The sequence below is a fragment of the Alligator mississippiensis genome, chromosome 4 (assembly GCF_030867095.1).
Source record: "Alligator mississippiensis isolate rAllMis1 chromosome 4, rAllMis1, whole genome shotgun sequence".
NCBI classification, from domain to species: Eukaryota; Metazoa; Chordata; order Crocodylia; family Alligatoridae; genus Alligator; species Alligator mississippiensis.
The window spans coordinates 219232638-219251285 of NC_081827.1; the positions used below are offsets into that span (position 1 = coordinate 219232638).

The window sequence follows — 18648 nt, forward strand, 5'->3', positions numbered from 1 at the left end:
GAAATAGAAGTCACCAAACTGAGCAGATCAGCTGTGCCATGATATGCCGTAGGGCTGGCTGAGTGGGGAAAACACACAAGGTAATAAATGCTTGCCACGATGAAGTGGCAGAGTCTATTGCTACCTTTTGTTGTGCCACTTATTTTCCCTGTCATGTGGCACACCAAAGGGTAAGGATATATATTTGCTCAGAATTTGTACGGCATTACAAATGGGAAGCTGATTGACATCTGATTCAAAACTCTTACAAGCTGATTGACAAATACCAGAATGGTGATTATAAAGTGGATGGTAACAAATTATTCTCTGTAGACTCCAGAGTAATGGTCTTAAATTGAAGCAAGGGAAAGCAAGAGTAAGAGTTTTGAAAAGATGGGAGCCCAGGAAGGGTGGCTGTGCCTTAAGTAAATGATCCTTCAGGCACAGAGGGAGATGATCCCGATGTGGGGAAAAAGGGGGAAAGGGGCCAAGAGGCTTCCTTGGCTGACCAGAGAAATCCAGAGCAGCCTATGGGCAAAAAGGGGGGCATATAAAAAGTGGAAACGGGGAGAGATTACTAAAGAGGAGTATACCTCCTCTGCTCGTGCTTGTAGGGAGGCAGTTAGACAGGCCAAAGCTACCGTGGAGCTGAGGATGGCATCCCAAGTTAAGGATAACAAAAAATTGTTTTTTAGATATATAGGGAGTAAAAGGAAGGCCCAGGGTGGAATAGGACCGCTACTAAATGGGCAGAAGCAATTGGTGACGGACAGGGGGGACAAGGCTGAACTCCTCAACGAGTTCTTTGCCTCAGTGTTCCTAAGCGACGGGCAAGACAAGGCTCTCACTGGGACTGTAGAGAGGCGGCAGCAAGGTGCCAGACTGCCATGCATAGACCCTGAGATGGTGTAGAGTCACTTGAAGTCCAAAACATCACACTACATCTTTCAGGAAGCCAAGTATGTTCACAACAGTGAAAGAAACTGAAATTTGTAAGAGTGCAAATGTAGTGAAGCTGACTACAAAACAAATTATACACTGCACTTAGCCCAGTGAACAAACAACAAGCAAAGTGGGTATTGTAATATGAACTTGTCATCTGAAGTATACAGTGTGATTCTTGATAATGTGAAGCCAGTAGAGCCAAGACCAAGCAAGCACAGCTTGCAGCTATTGATCTTGTACTCCATTTTTCGGGCAGGCCTTTTGCTCCTTGCTAACCACAATAAGCCTAAAAATAAAAGTTAAAGAATAACTCTGCAGGTTTGAAACTGCGTAAGTTAAAACATGTAAGTAAATGCCTATTGTCCTGGTGCGAAAAATGTCAAGGCTAATACATGCATATATTTCTTCATGCAGAGGACTTACTATGAAATGGCCAAGAAGACTAGAAAGAAGCTTATCTTAACATTCTAATGTATTTCTGGGGTTTCCATCATGTGTCCAGTCCACCACCCAAAACAAGAAAAAAAAATAGGACATAATAAATATTGAGTATTTAATGTAGCCAATTTGTTGGAATATTTCCTAAGTATTGTTTTGTGAGTCAAAAACTGTTCAGGAAACAAAATCCAAAGCTAACAGAGGTCATCCTGTAGATTGTTACTGAATGAGGGTAAAATGAAATAACTGAATGAAATATGCTTTACCTAGAAATCAGTTACATCTACAGTTCAGTATTAAAGTATACTGGTTGTCTGAGGTCAAATCTCAACAATATTTCTGATTCTGTTGTGGCATATCCTTGTCCATGAAGATACATATGAAGGTGGCATCTAAGTGGAGCTCCTGGAAGATTTTTTAATACAATGCAACTGGATTCCCTCTCCACTTCCAAAGAAGAAGTATTCTACCCAAATTTAATGATACCCCTACTAACCGTTCTATCTTCCTCCTGATCATAACACAAAGTATGCTATACTAAGTCTTCCCTATCTATGAATGTCACTTTCTTTTCTAAGCATCAGTCAGATAGTATTTGCTGCACAATGAGTTTCATACCAGACACAGCAAGAAAGAAGAAAGAATTTGTGTTCCATGCATACCAAGGAAGAGTTAATGCTGGCATTTGAAAAAATATGATAACATTGTGAGGAGTCTCCTGAATTATACTTAAATATCATGAGGAAGCCACAGACTTTTGATTGCCCCAAAACGTAAAAATATGAGTTTTTGCTACCCATAACCCACAAGGAAGTGCTTACTAAGTGTCTGAGTGTAAAGGTAGAAATATAATTTACAAACATTTAGAAATCTTCTTTCAACAGATTGTAATGATTTTGGGTCCATCACCTAGAATGCTTTTGTTCTGAGAGCAGTTCCTATGTATGCTGTACTCAGTATTATTAAAGCTTGATTTTACAGCATAGTGTTTTTCTAGAGCCCTAGATTCTAAACATATTTAAATAATTGAGAGAATCAGAGCTTTACATTTCTTTAGGAAGTGAGTTTTCAGCTTTCTTTATGAAAGATTAAAACTTGAAAATGTGAGATGAGTGCGCTTAAAGATCCAAAATGTTAAAGCAAAACATGATTCCATACACATTTTTTTTCAATGTCATGGTATTTAAGCCAGTAGCACAGGTATTTCATGTCATTTTAACAGGGTAGACCAGTGCTCTGAGATCCTTTAAGAGTGTCTCAGAATTACACCTAATATTAGGTATGCAGATATGATTCACAAGATAAACCCAGAGATTTCATAGTCTTAAAAAAATTCTGATCGGGTGTGCTCTTTCTGAGTTCTTTGGAACAGAAAAACTACTCTATTCTTTTTCCGTAGTCAAAAATGAAAACTAAGAGCTGGCATCTTCTGAGGGGGGCCTTGAGTCTAATGAGAGGTGCCTTGCTTCTATAAAAGGTTGAGAACCACTGGCTTAAACCAGTACTTGTAGAGTATGGTTTAGATAGAGATGATCCTGTTTTGAGCAGGGGGTTGGACTAGATGTTCTCCTGATGTCCCTTTTAGCCTCACTTCTGTGTGATCATCATTTTGAGAGGCCTGAATCATAATTTTGGGTTGCCAAGACTATTTACGGTTTTAAGGCTGCTTAGGCCCAATTTTAATGCACATCTATTTTAAAAGTGTCATTCTATTAATTTTTATAAACATTCCCATTATTTACACTGGTATGAGATTAGAATCAGATCCTATATATATATATATATATATATATATATATATATATAAATATAAGGATCTGATTCTAATCTCATACCAGTGTATATATCAATATCAAAATGAAAAATATTTGGTGATATTATGGCAATATGTAAAACCTAGCCGTGTACACCGTAAGTGATGGGGTAATTCTGCTTTATTTTTGTAGTACCATCTATACAGTAGTCTAATAAATTTTAATAATTTGTTGCTTTTTAAATAAAAAATAAATATTTCAAGGAATTTCAGAACTGGCTTCTTGGAATTAAACACCAAGTACCCACTGGAATTCAATGGAATACATGTGTGCCATGCCATTCCTCTTTAGGCACTTGAAAACTAGAACGTTAAATGCCTTTACCTGCTGATGTACAGTATTTATCATATTTTAGAGTGTAAGCTCTCTGGAGCAAGGGCTGCTTACTCATATATGTTTGTATAGAACCTAGCACGTTTTGGGTGCCATTAATGGATAAATAACAAATAATTCATATGAAATTATTCATAAAATTTTTATATTCAGAATAAAATAATGACTTTTAGATTTGTTTTCCAAATAACCTGAAAAGTATCTTCAGAAATATAAACTAAGCCAACAAACATGGTCTGCATAGCTTTTGCTTAATGGTAAAATGCTTTACAATTCTTTGGTAACTAAAACAAAAGTGAAGTCAGAAATGAATTTGGTTGCTGTTAACACTATGCTGGGGTGGGGGGAGAGGTCTAACAATTCAAAAGCAATGAAAATGTGCCAACATATCCATTAAAAATATGGTGTGTTATTAATGCTATATGCAAATTCAGGCTTTTCTAAATTACATTAAAAGAGAGAAACCAAAGAGGAAATAACATATTAAAAATTAAACACCTCAAAATAATAACTCTTTTTCTATAATTGCTTGAATAGGGACCAAGCTAATTTAAAAACAAGCATGTGCAATTTTTTATCCATCCTGCTGTAGATCTGATATGTTTAGCAGTCAGTGTTGCTATATCATTCAACAAAGGATAAATTGTAAATTGATAGCAACTTATTAATTGGCTATAATCATATTAAATAAACAGAGTAATTGTGCTTTAAACAGCATCTGGTCAATGTTGTTAGACAATGATAACAGTTAAAATAGGAGCTTTCATTTTTCATGTTTTCCTTTGCTTCTTGTTGAACGCTGGCTTCTTTGAACGTGTATATATGAATGTGATAGCACCCTACAGCCATAAATTGTTAAACTTTTGGTATAAGTGTGTTATAACATTGTGTTCTCTGTTATTTCACAGTATGAGCTGCATTGATTTCTGTTAGTCACAAAAGCATTCCAAAAGCAATTAAAAACTACTAATATTCCATTTGTAAGTCATAGCTTGGCTTAGTGAGCAAAAATCCTCAAGTCAGAAATGTCCTCATCCTCTTCTATCTTAAGAAGGCAAGGGATATCAGTTCAAAATCTTTCTGCAGTAAGAATGACTGCACAGACTTTTATTGTGCAGAGTAAAAAAAATGCACAGCAAGAAATGAAAGCTGGTGCTATATGCTGAAGATACATTATATTCTATACAGAAATATGTTTATATATATTTGCTAATGTAAAAATTGTGTGTATGTGTGCATGTGTTTGTGCTGTAAAAAAAGTAGTGGATCAATAGACTGCACTAATAGCAAGAAGACAAATCTCATCCAGATTGTTATTAATCCCATTAGGTTATATTTTGTTCTCAGGAATATATATAGGTAACATCTTACATTATTAAAGGGCAGAATTTGGCCTATTAATTTCATGAGTAGAAAACAAGCAATATCTGAACTGAGGAGTGGGCATTGCATAGGAACTTACTTGAAAATCCAATTCCTGACTACAAGGAATATATTCTTGGGGTGGGCAATGCTCCCTTTGAAGTCAATGGTAAAACTTCAACTGTCTCCAGAGAAAAATGAGGCTGGCTAATGCTCAACATGTTAAAAAGCTCACCCATAATGACCAACTTAAAATCAGCATCCTTTTTTTTCCTTAAAGAAAATGAATAGTGTCTTTGTAGGAAATCCTGAGACTCTGGTTCAAGCAAACTCTCATTCACCTAAGTAACAGCTGAGAAGGAGCTTAGCATTTGGCTCTATAGTGCATGTCAAGTCCTCTCCTCATGTAAATCTACAGGACTCCATTGGTTTAAATGGCATAGGCTGAACTGGGACATACTTTTCTATATCAAATTTACTCAGTATCAGAATCGGCCCACAGCTGAAAACCACCTAAAAGTTATATATTTTAAACTACATATTCCATATTTCAGTAACAGCACTTGATATACAAAAGCAATATTTTTATAATCAATTATCAGCTATATATAACTAGCTAATAGCTATCTAAATAGATAGGTGAGATTCAGTAAAGACTGATTCTCTTTCTGTTTTTCTTCCTTCTCTAGTTCTGTCTTTTTGTTATACTGTTTCAGTATTTTCATTCATTCTCTGATAGTATTTCTTATAATGTAAGAAATAAAACAAAAAAATCTTTTTGGCCCCTAAGCCTCATTAGCTTTAATTTGAATGAACTCTGTCAATTTAGAGAGTAGCTCTTTGATCCAATATTTCGATTAAACTATATGTTTGTTAAACAGAATATTCACGATGGCCTTGTGACCCACCACTATTTTTATATCAATACATTCCTATTGGGAATTAATTAAATATTGCAAATGTTGCAAAACAACTTTCAAAGTACTAATATGACACTCTTAATTTTTTTCTCTCCAGGTCCTAAAGGGGTTTCCAGAATGCTTACAAGCTGACATTTGCCTACACCTCAACCAAAATTTGCTTCAGAACTGCAAAGCTTTCCAGGGGGCCAGTAAAGGTTGTCTCCGAGCTTTGGCTATGAAGTTTAAGACAACACATGCTCCTCCTGGAGACACTTTAGTCCACGGTGGTGATGTTCTCACTGCTCTTTACTTTATCTCAAGAGGATCCATTGAAATCCTCAAGAGTGACATTGTTGTAGCCATTCTTGGTAAGTAGTTTAGAAATGAGAACAAAATGATGTTACTTTTTTTTTGCTAGGGCACATTACAATACAAGTTAAAGTTAACAGCAGGCTGACAAGAAATAGCTGTTGCTGTTCTTTGTTCACAAAGCCTGTGAAAGATTCAGTCACTTTAAAGTCCTGCTGCTGCTGAATAATTTAAGATGAACATTTACTTAATGTCCCACCCAATAACCCTGTGTGCGCTAGAAGGAATGTGGCTGCGTAGTTAAAAGGGACAGGCTCTGGGGAGCCTGTTCAGGGAACAGAGACTCCCTGTGCACCACAGAGCCAGAGAGAGGGTAGAGATGGGTGAGTCCACCATCATTGTTCCCACCTATGGAAGAGCTGCAGAGTGAGATGAATATGAAGCAGAAACTACTTCATTCTTGGTACATCAGTCTTACAGTAGCTAGTGAACAAAACTTCCTTTCCTTTAATCTTTGATGTATAACCGGGCTGCTTGTGTTGGCCTCTGGAAACAGGAAATGAGGTTCAGAATTTGTGTTCTTAATATCCAGAAAAACTTGTCCCTTCCTCTCATTGGCACAAATACTGCTGCTGGTTTTGCCATGAATACATTTCTTTCTACATAACTTAGCTAACCAGTAGTAAAAAACTATGCAACACCCAAGCTGGAGCTCTCATCCAGCCTAATAATGAATTCTAAACTAGTACTAGGATGGTGCTGTTAGTTATAAGTTGTTTCATTTTATTCAGAGCAAAATTATTTGCACTAGAAAAATTACTAATTGTTTCTTAAACTGGGCGCATCTTAAATTGAGTATAATGTGATAAAAAGTGTAAAGCATGATTCTGAATATTACAAAGGTAGGCTTCTGCACTCTTAGAATATGGAGTGGCTGTAGAATGATCCAGAGGAACACGTTTCTGTTACCCTGCACTTTAGAGGCTTGCATCCAGGAAGGAATTGAAACAAAATATGGATAACTAGTTACTATTTATGTCATTGGTTTAAAACTATCAAACAGTAGTGTGTGGCTGCCTATCCACTTCTATTGTTCTTCGTGATGGGTTTGTTAGAATGCAAAAAAGTTTCAGCAGCATTGCCACCTTTGGTTTAGATCTTGCCCAAGTGGTACTGTGTCTGGTTAGCATTTATATAGAAGCCTTGCAAAGATCATTTCAGTGACTCCATTAGTAGCACTCCTTTCGTAAGGGTTACCCCTACCCTTTCATAAGGGCTATTACTAAATCAGTCCTATAACAGAGAGATGAGATTTCTCTTGGAAGAAACATCTAATGTTCTGGTATTTGGGCTCATCAAATGTACCGCACTGTGATTTCAGGACTAGAGGTTTGTCTCTGTGTCTGATCCAAGTTTCATTTTTTGGAATTTCAGTTTTCTTAATTAGAATCTCCTCTATAATTTTAGTTGGATTAAATATTTGTCATATTCCTTGTCACTATGTGCTGCTAGAGATTTACCCTGGCCCCACTCAGATGTGATTGTACTGTAGTGGTAGGTGAAGATTCTTACAAATGTAATGTCATTGTTTCCTGAAAGAAAAGTTCCATATAAATGCAAGCTGTTATCATTGTTTTGAGCTGAAATACCCTTCTATACTCAATCAGCTTTACATGAACACATATAAAAAATAATTGTCATTACAATGTCTCAAAGGAAATATGGTTACACAGGTGGGGAGAAGGCAGGCCAGAGCCAAACTGGATAAATGGGTATTCCTCCTTTTTTCGCACCAACTTCAACATAAATTCCTACTGCAGGTAATTCTATGTGACTGAGTATTGTAGGCATGTTCATTTTACACCTGGCAGTGAATCTCAGGACACTAGCTGATGAATGGATCCCTAGAATCAAAGTTATAATGAAACCATTCCACCATTACATGGGAAAGTTTCATCCTATACCACAGTAGTCATAAGACTTTCACTATTTGCTATAGCAGAGTGGATCCTAAAAGAAGATGAAAATACACCCTGCTACTGCAGAGACATGAGTATTCCCAGAGGTCCATAGCACTTTTGTGAAGAGAACAAAACCCTACTTTTGTTTAAAACTCCATCCATTTGGAAGAATGGATGATTGGTAAAATGCAAGGTTTACATTGTGGAATTTCCAGTCAGCTGCATACATTGCCTTCAAGTGTAATGTCTGCTTCTAGGAGCTAGTGATAAAAAGAAAAAAAACTGAATAAGATTTATTTCACCTATAATAAAACCCTATTAAATAAGAACAAAGATAAGATTTGCCAAAAACCAAAACAAGTTCTATGTACAGATAGAAATCCTCATAAGAGGCTTCTTATTTCTGATTCTACTCATCTTGGGACTGTGAAGACTGAGCCAGAGAGAGAGTTCAGGCTGTGAAGTCCAGGGAAAAGTGACTTTCCAGAATGTGTGGATTCTGTCTGGACAACTCACAGTAAAGGTATTCTCCGGGAGAAGGTGTTATTGAAGCCTGGAAATAACAGAGGTGAATGCTACAGACAGAAAAAACCCTGTAATTGGCATTAGACAAAGATCTTTATGGTTAGAGGTAGAGAGGGGCCACAGTGAAAACATTACTGAAGGTTACTGGATTTTCTCATATTTTCTCATATTTTCTCATATGCCCCCAAATATAATACACACCTTGTTTTTGAAAGGCAGAATGAAAAAATAATGATTTTCCCAGAATGATGACCAGGGATCCTGGTTTTCCCTGATAAAAAAATCACAGATTCACCAACAAAAAATTGCAACTTCTCTGATAAATCCCCCAAACTCCATGATTAAAATGAAAGGTTCCTCCCCCCCCCAGCCACTGTCCCTGCTGGTGCCCCACCCTTCCCCCCACATCTCCCCTGGCCCTGCTTGTGCCCCTCATTTCCCCTCCAATAGTCCCACCCCAGCCCTGCTGGTGCCCCCCCGCGATAACCCCCTGCCTGCCCCCCACAGTCCTACCAGAGGGGACCCCTGCTACCAGAGACCCAGAGCAGCAGGAGGTGGCAGCTGTAGCAGCAGAGCAGAATACAGACCCTAGCTCCCCCCATGTAGCACACTGTAGCTCTGTCCCAGCTTGGGACCACGCTATCACCACTGCAAGGAGCTGGGGCAGAGCCATGATCTGCTGCCTGCATGTCCAAGCCCAGAGCACGCAGGCAGCAGATCACAACTCTGCTCTGGCCCTGGACCAAGCTCCCATACTACAAGATCCAAGCGAGCCCAAAGCAGCCTTCTGCCCTGCCCTGTCACACACCCTGCCAGCGCAGCTGGGGCCAGTCTCCATGGCAACCCCAGCCTTACGCTATCACAGTGCAGCTGCAGCTGGGGTTCCCAAGGAGATTGGCCCCAGCCATGCAGGCAGGGGCTGCTGGGAAATTGAGTCCAGCTGCCAACCGGATCCACCATTTTGCCCACCCCTATGTTAAATCAATTTAGTCTGCCAGCTGCCTGCACAGTAATACCACAGCTTCATTGTACAGCAGGAATCAAACCAGGGTGCTTCCAACTCCAGGTAGAAAATAAGCTTCTTCATTTAATACATGCACACCAATTTTGTGGGGGAGCTGATTTTTGAGGAAAAGACATGTATTGTATGCTAGAAAATATGGTGATTAAGGCCTACCTAGATAATCCCCATAGCTATACAGGTCCCTCAGCCAGGATGTAGTAAGGCATGGTGGGCTTGAATCCCACTACTTCAACCCCCTGGCTCTAAAGTGGATAAAGGCATCACTGTAGAGGAGAAAGTGTCCCAGGGCACATTGCTTAAGCAACAGACCAACTGGATATGAATTGCAAGGAAGAACCTAAAGAGAGAAACCAGAAACTCTAAAACACCAACTATAAACCAGTGATTCAGGGTGCCACAGCACCCCAGTGTCCCACAAGATTCTGTTAGGAGTGTTGCAGGGTTCCATGCAATAATAGCACTAGTAAGTGTGCAAACGCATATGCTTAATTCAAAAGATAAATCCAGAGACTTCAAATAGGAATCCAAACATCCTGACCTGTTGTGGTCTTTCCGAGTTCTTTGCAACAGAAGAATCTCAGTGATATTATTTTTATGCACTGAAATAAATAAAATAGGTTTTGAAATGAGGTGCCACTAAATATGGAAAAGTTATGGAGGGGTGCTTTGCATCTAAAAAGGTTGAGAACCATTGATGTAAACATTTAAAACTCTTAGCTGATGCATCATTCTCTTGTCTTACAGACCCAAAGAATGTTAGAATCAAAGACCATAAGAATATGTTGTAACATCCTCAGGGAAATCCCTATGGATCTGATGGGATTTGAACAGAGAGATGATCCCTGCTTCTTGTTTCCATAGCCCAACTCTTCTTGGCAGAACTTTTCATCTCAAAACTGTGCTGCCTCTTCTGATTTTATTATGGGAAGGTATTGCCCCTCTCTCAAAAGAGAGAGAGGACAGAGAAGAATGAATCTTGCTAAGCTTACAACATGGTAGACTCTCCATGGGAAAATCCAATAGTGATGCAGTGTATAATGCAGGGAATTTCTTGACAAAATGTATAATCTCATGAGAGAATGAAATCAGGCTTTTTTGACAAAACATATTTTCCTCATAACTTTGTTGAATGCCATTGATTTTATTCCTCTCCTGCATTTTAAATAGCATCTTGTATCAGCTTTTCCAATTCTCAGTTGTCTTCCATATTCTTTAAGAACTGGAGCCAAGAGTGGTTACTAATGGATTAGGAGGTACTTCAACCTCATATAGTACAAATGCATTATCCTGCTTCTTCTAAATACCAAACAGAAATTGTTATAAGACATATTTACATTTTCTGTATTATTATTATTAGCATTCGACCATGTCTACATAGTAACAGGCCTATTCAAGTTACACCACCTCAGATGAGGGTTAACTCTGGGCTGTGCTACCTAGTTCATGTTAGGGTAACTTCAGTCTGCTCCACAGAGATAAAACAAGCAATTTGCAGTCCTTCACCATCCCATAAATGACCACTGTTTTTAACCCAATTTCACATAAATTTCAATGCCTTGGGTCTTATTTTCAGAAAGTATAAAGCCTACAACTCTGTTTGAAGCCAATTAGAGGTATAGCTACTGAGCACTTAAGAAAACCAGGTGAAAAGTGTCTCAAATGAAGTGCTCAAATTGAAAATGTTGAACAGAATCTTTACACATTATTTAAAGAGTAATAATAAAACTTCTGGAAACATTTCAATTGGAGAGTCTGATCCCATGGGTTTCACTGAATGCAGTGGCTATTCTGCTTAAATAAGTCATAAAAGACCAAGTCCAGAGTGTGGGCAGATGCAACACCGATGACAATTTTGGTAGAAAAATAAATAGTATAAAAAGGAAGGCAAGAGGACTGGTATATGCGTTCTCAACCATGTTTCAGGTGTTTCTGTCTTGTGATGTTTTTGTATTACTTTTCAAAATAAATTCCAGTTTTGAAATTTGAGTCAACTATGCTTCCATTGCAAGACTTTTGGGGCAGGGACTCCATTTTAATACATATTTATTAAACTCCCAATTCCAGATGGCTTTAATCCAGATTGGGATCTCTGGGTATTTTTTGCGTGATCAAAATTATTTATTGACTTGTTATATTCTTTTACAAGCAGAGGTTGGTAAAAGTATTGAATAAGTTCTTTTATGACAGTAATAATTCAGGACTGATTTAAAAATACTAAAAAAGAGGGAAATCTGGATTTTTTTTAATTATTTTTTTAAATGTACCTAATTCCACTGATTTGAATGGAATTACTCCTGATTTTTATCAGTCTATGCCACATACCAGATGGTAATCAGGGCTTTAGCACTTAATATAGAATCAAGTATTCTAAACCAGCTTCTTGAAGTGGTATTTCCACACACACACCCTTTCATACTAATGTCTCTCCCATAGTTAAAATAATCACAATCTGATTTTCTTTCTTCAGGGAAAAATGATATTTTTGGAGAGATGGTGCATCTTTATGCAAAACCAGGGAAATCAAATGCAGACGTGAGAGCTTTAACCTACTGTGACCTGCATAAGATCCAACGAGAAGACCTACTGGAGGTTTTGGACATGTATCCTGAATTTTCTGATCTCTTTCTCACTAATCTAGAACTGACTTTTAATTTGAGAGATGAAAGCCCAAAGGTACATACAAGGCATTTTCTTTCTTTGATTTTCTACAAATTGTGCATGTTAAAATTAGAGGGATGGAAGAGAGAGAGAGAGAGAGAGAGAGAGAGAGAGAGAAGTCCTTAAAGATATACAGTCCTGTTCTCTTTGCACACTAGTGTAAATTGGAAGTAACACCGTTCAGATTAATAGAATTAAAACAGCATGAGAGCAGAATCAGTCTACACTAAGAGAACTGAAACATGGCAAGTGAAAAACAAATTTTAACAGAATTAAAATCAAAAGGCCTCAGATTAAATCCTATTAAAAAGCCATACTGACCTAAATGATCCAATGAAGTAGGTTAGACTCAACAGCTGTCATGGGGATGTTGTTAATCTAGTAGGATTTGGTTCTATATTTAAATAGCATTGAAGTTTCAAGCAGGAAGTTTTGAAAAATTACCTCTGAAAAGTATGTCTTTGCAGTAAGCAAGGATACAACTAAACAAGTGAATAGCAACATCATAGCAAGGGAAACTTCCCACTCTGAATATATTTATCAGAAAATAAGTATCAGATTATTTTGCTTCAGTCCGTAACTAATAATGCAGCATACTAAATTGCTTGCAAACTGTCTTCCACATTTACCTCATTCTGAACTACATTTCCTACATTCACATTAACTAATAAAGTATAGAAGGGACATCTGAAGGGCAACCCATTTTTATCTCCTCCATCTGCTTTGGCCTCTCTGTATCTCTCCTGCCAACCAGTGGCTTCTCTCAGCTGCCTTCCCCACCTTCCCTATAGCGTTGTCAGCAGGAAAGTTAGAAATGCAGCATTAACACTGTCTCTTACTCCAAAACAGCATGTTATCAGTCTGGATTTAAAAAGGGGAAGAAGGGAATACATTGACTGATAAAGAATGGGCTGGAGGCTGAGAGGATCAGTAAGCATGGGGGGTTCTGCCACCCATCCATAATACTGTTAAAGCTCATATAGCTCTGGACTATACTGCCCTGGACAATACTGCCCTACAAAAAAAAATATATATATATATATATATATATATATATATATATGTCAGTACTCTGGTCTCTACATTATATTTTAGTAAAAACAATACAGTTTTTATAAATGGAGACCTCCCTATGGCACTCTGCTCTTAAATCCCTTTTGAGAAACAGGAAGAAACAGCCTGCTCAGGGTTTCTATGCAGACAATAGGATGTTCGTTGGTAATCAGTGACGTGGAGGGGTTTAATATTTTTTCCAAATGAAATAAAGGAAAAGTAACATGTTAAAACAAATTCCATTATTTTTAATGCTGATCTTTTCTATAAATGATTGTTTTGCCAAAATAGGCAGGGGGAAAGGAACACTAATTTATTTTTTCACTACAAAATTATCTTTTAGGTTCCATGCTTTTACAGTTTGTTGGAAAGTTAGTCACTGTGATTTAAATGTTAGATACACTATACTCTAGAGAGAATATGAAGCTGAATTTGAGAGCTTCTTGAAAATACAATTAGTCCTATGTGATTTGAGTTTCTGAACAACTGTTTTTTTATACTTTCATCTTAATAATGTTCTATAATTGTTTTCTTTTTAGAGGATCACAGTGAGGTACAATAAACCTCTATCCACTTTCTGCATCAACATACATGAGTATACATACATACAGTCCCCTGCTTTTCCTTGGGTCCCTTGAAACTTTTTCATTGCCAAAAGCTATTGCCTCTTATCGATGTCACTAGGGAAGAATCAATTAGAGGCACCAATAAGATGCTATAAAGCTGTGGGAATCGCCTGTGTATGAGTCTGCAGACTCAGGGTTTTAACCAGCACCTCCTGTTGGGCTTCTGTTAGGTACTGTAGCCCACAGAGTAAGATGAAAACAAAATGATCACCGCATTTGTAACTAAAATACTACTAGGAACACTATTCAGTCACAGTTTTTTATTTGTTTGATAGTTTAGTGCCCAAGTGCCTGTCCCTGAGCTGTTCCCGGTCATTTAACCTAAAGTGCATTTTCCTTCAATTATTTCACCAATTGGCCACCATTGTGAAGTCCACATGAATCTAAATTTTACATTTAAGAATTCTGACATGTGGTAGAGAGACTTATAAATGTTACTCCCTTCTCCTCATCCCAGTGACAATAGTGGGTGAGTCTACACATGCATTTGACGTGGCACCAATTTACATGCAAGTAAATTACTCATGAGTAAATGGTGTCAGGCACGCATCTACATGCATCTACACATGCAGAGAAGCAGAAGCAGATTTGCTGCCAATCTGCTCCCACTTCCCAGAGGCCTGCAATGGGCCCCTGGCACTACTGGGGGGGGAGCTCCAGGCTCCAGCTGCAGTTGCCAGCATCCAGCAGGCCTCTACAAAAGCCAGCCCCACTCACTGTTGTCTGGCCAGCCACTTCTCTGGCCAGGAACAGCGTTCCCAGTGCAGGGACAGCATGTGGCAGCACTCTCCTTGCTACCTCTGCCTCCCCATGCCATGGCTGCTCTGACTCCTGCCCCTGGCAGCAATGACCAGTGCCCTGTGCTACTTCTGGCCTGCCGTACTGACCACCACCTGGCCCATGGCTGTCTGGACCCACCCGGCTCCCTCACGCACAGTGAGCACCTGGCTGCCCACCACATGCTGTCCCAGGACCACCACCACACATCTACTGTTTCCACCCATCCACCTGGCTGGATCACAGCAGGGACACCAAAGATGGGCTCCAGGATGCCACCACCAGGGCTGCCATCACCCTGCTAGGCCTTACCCTGCCACCTCTGGTTCCACCGGGGCAGCCAGGACTGGTAGCAGCATGTCGCCCAGCACACCTGGAATGATGAGCGGTGGTTAAAGACCTTCTGCATAATCCAGGCCACCTTCTGGGACCTCCTGGAGCAGCTCCGGCTCCACCTAGAGAGGCAGCATACCAGCATGCTGCCACCTCTCCCTGTAGACACCCATCTGGTCCTCGCCCTGCTCCAGCTGGCCACACCGGCCAGCCTGCGATACATCAGCCACCTGTTTGGCATGTGGAAGACCAGGGAGGCCATCCTGGAGGTGTGCAGCACCCTCCAGGACATTCTGGTGGACATCATGGTCCGTGTGTACAACCCCCTGGTGGTGGGGTCCCATGCTCTGGGATTTCCCTAGTACACTAGGGCCCTGGAAGGGACCCACATCCCCATCACCTGTCCACCCCATGGAAACTGCCTATACTACAGATGGAGGGGCTTTCACTCCGTGGTGCTCCAGGCCGTTGTGGACTACCACAGGGTCTTCATGCATGTGAGTGCCAGCTGGGCGGGCAGTACTCACAACACCTACATCTTCAGGAACTCCAATCTGCCAGGCCTACTGGAGAGTGGGCACTTTGTGTCAGGTGGTGCTGGACCTGCACCTGGGTGCCATGGTGGTCCTACCCCTGCTCATCGGGGACTCCACCTACCCCCTCCTGCCCTGGATCCTGCAACCCTACTCTGGCCACCTGGACCCCTGCTAGGCCCACTTTAACAGCTGCCTGGGCTGGACTCACACCCTGGTGGAGTGTGCCTTCAGATGCCTTAAGGGATGTTGGCACACCCTTTCTGCCCACCTCAAGTTCACCGAGGACAACCTCTCCTGGGACATCATCACAGCCTGTGTGCTACATAACATCTTCAAGGCCCAGGGGGAGCTCTTCTATGAGGCCTTGGCAGAGGAGGCATGGCACATGAAGAATGTCTGCCAGCAGGAGCACCACCTGAGGTGGCAGCCACGCACCCACCAGTGGAGGCCTAGGCACTGGGTGGAGGAGGTGCTGGCAAACCACCTCATCCAGCAGTCCCTGCTCTAGCCCACTTATGCCACTCCCCACGGACCCTCCCACCCACAACACCACACTCACTGAAAATGTGTCTCAGAAGAACAGGTTTTTATTCCCCTCACATCATCCAGAGCCCTCCTCCCTCCTCAACAAACAGACCCCTCCACCACTCACCCCACCCACCAACAATAAAACTATAAACAAGGTCCATTGTGGGCTGTCTCAGGGTAGAGGGCCATGCATGGTAACCCTTAGGGGACAGAGGCCAGGGACAGGCGGCCAGCACCCAGGCCTCTGGGGGGCTCACCCGGGGTGACAGCAGCTGGTGCTCCCATGGGCAGCTCCCCCTCCAGCAACTGGTGTCTAGGCCCAGCAGGGCCAGCATGCAATCCCGGTCTTGATGTAGGCAGCTCCAACTCCATGCCCATGTGGAGCTGGAGCAAGCATTGGGGCTGGGCAGTGGGGCTGGGCCCAGGCAAGGCAGCTGGGTAGCACCAGACCCAGGGTGGAGTCCAGGGCAGGGGCCCCTGGCTGCTGGAGACAGTGCAAGCCCTCCTCCCAGGTCCAGGCCAGGGCCTGCTGCTGGGTGGTGGGTGGCTGCCAGTGAGCAGGCAGGGCTAGGGTCGGGAGCCAGACAGCAGGTAGCATGAAGGTGACTGCCAGGGTCAGAACGACTGCTGGGTGTCCAGCACCCAGCAATCATTATCCATGGCCTGCACTGCCTGGGACAGGATGGTATTCTGCTCCCACAGGGCCTCCAGCCATTCGCACTTCAGGGCCAGGAGCTGCACCTGGAACTCCTGGTTCACCCAATCCTGTGCCTCCTCACTCCAGTCCCATGCATCCTTGTGAGCAATGTCCTCCACCTGCCACCTGTCCTAGCAGGTAACATCCTCTGCTTGCCACCTGTCTTGGTGGCCCACATCCTTTGCCTGCTAGGCCCGAGCACCTGCCAGCCATTCCCCCAATGCTGTGACCACATGGTAGAGAAGGATGGTCCTGTCCAAGGTCCTCCTTTGATATAGCCGGTGCATCTGCAGGGCCCTGGCTCTGGGCGGTAGCGACCCTGAGGCTGCATCCTGGCTGCCAAGAGCAGCCTCTAGCCCGTGTGCAGCTGCAGGCCCTGTAGAACCATGAGACAAAAGTTGTTTGTGAAGGTTTGCAATGTTTCAGAGAAAAGATATTCTGTACCAGGGGCTGTGCACTGCCCAGCCTCAGATCAGGGGTTGGGCATGCACAGGTGGCCAGGGACCACGGTAAGTCAAATGGGCAGGCCTGGGCCTAGGAGGCTGCCAACTAAGCCCCTGACTCTTGGTCACTCCCCGGGGACCAGTGGCCCACTGGGTGCTGGCCACAGGCAGTCTGCCTCCCCTACCCTGTTCCCTGCCAGGAGCCTGGTGGGACAGGCCAGGCTCCTGACAGCACCTGCTGCCATGGCTCCAGACCCTGCTGCCCCCACCACCCTCTTTCCTGCAAGCCAACCACCCTGCTGCATTTCTGCCCAGCCCACAGCACCTGGGCTCAGGGGGTGTGGGGCTCCCAGATAACTGGATAAAGAGCTGCCCATGCCCCCAATCTCCCTACAGGGGTCTTCTCTAGAGAGGTACCCCAGGGCCAGTTCCCACCCTCCCCATGCCGCCACTGTGCCCTGAACATGCCTATGCTGTGAATGCCCCGGGTGGTGCATAAGGAGCTGTTTGCATGAACCAGAGGGGTGCCTGACTCACTACATGCTGCTGCTGTGGATCACCATGGTACACAATGGGGGAAGGGGAGCACGGGCTGCCCTGCAACCTCTGCCACTTCCTGGAGGGCTACCTGTGGCTTTGCTATACCTCCTTGCCCCCCACAGCCGAGGAGGACATCACCACTGGGGTCAATGTATTCCTTGGTGTCTGAGAGGCCCATGTGATCACCTAGCTGTGGAGACATGGGCAGCCCAATGAAATTTTGCACTGCCTCTCGCCTCCCTGCATGCTGTCGGGAAACATGGGCCAGGGAAGTGTGGGCAGGCCAGGCAGGGGCTGGGGGCAGGGACGGGGGCAGGGGCAGGGACAGGGACAGGGGCAGAGGCAGGGAGGGCTCTCCCCCCAGAGCGGAGCTTACCACCTGCATTCGCAAGTATAGAATCTTGGTGATTAAGCATTTTTACTGTGCGGTAAGCATGCACATGTGTTGACATGCATGCTTACTGTACAGTAAACTATGCTATTGCACAGTTAAGAATCTCATGTAGATGCATCCAGTAAGCACCTAACTGGCCTGTCCAATCTCACCAGGATGAGAAAGGGAAGCAAGTTCAAACTCCTGTTTCATATGTATATACACAGAGAACACTTGCTTTCCTGGCAGGGGGCAGATGTTTCATTTAATTAAGGTAGCAGAATTTTACGGCTGAAAATCTTAGCACAAAAAGTATTAAAGGGAGAGTTAAGTGTACTGAAGGCATTTCTGCAACAAAAAGCACAAATTTGAGTAGACAAGATGGATAAAAAGGGAAACCACAATTTTCAGCTATGGAAATAACAATAACTCAGTGGACTGAATCAGAGAGGGAGAAAGGGAGTGACTGGATAAAAATCATAAAGAGTAAAA

The 18648-nt window shown here is 42.3% G+C and overlaps 1 protein-coding gene across 1 annotated transcript in view; it reads left to right on the forward strand.

The window, feature by feature from the left end:
* KCNH7 (potassium voltage-gated channel subfamily H member 7) overlaps positions 1-18648 on the forward strand; it is a 384959-nt gene that overhangs the window by 329707 nt on the left and 36604 nt on the right. Inside the window, exons 9-10 of the mRNA XM_059727333.1 lie at positions 5889-6141; positions 12060-12265. Of these exons, the coding sequence (XP_059583316.1) occupies positions 5889-6141; positions 12060-12265 (459 nt within the window). The remainder of the gene's footprint in view (positions 1-5888; positions 6142-12059; positions 12266-18648) is intronic.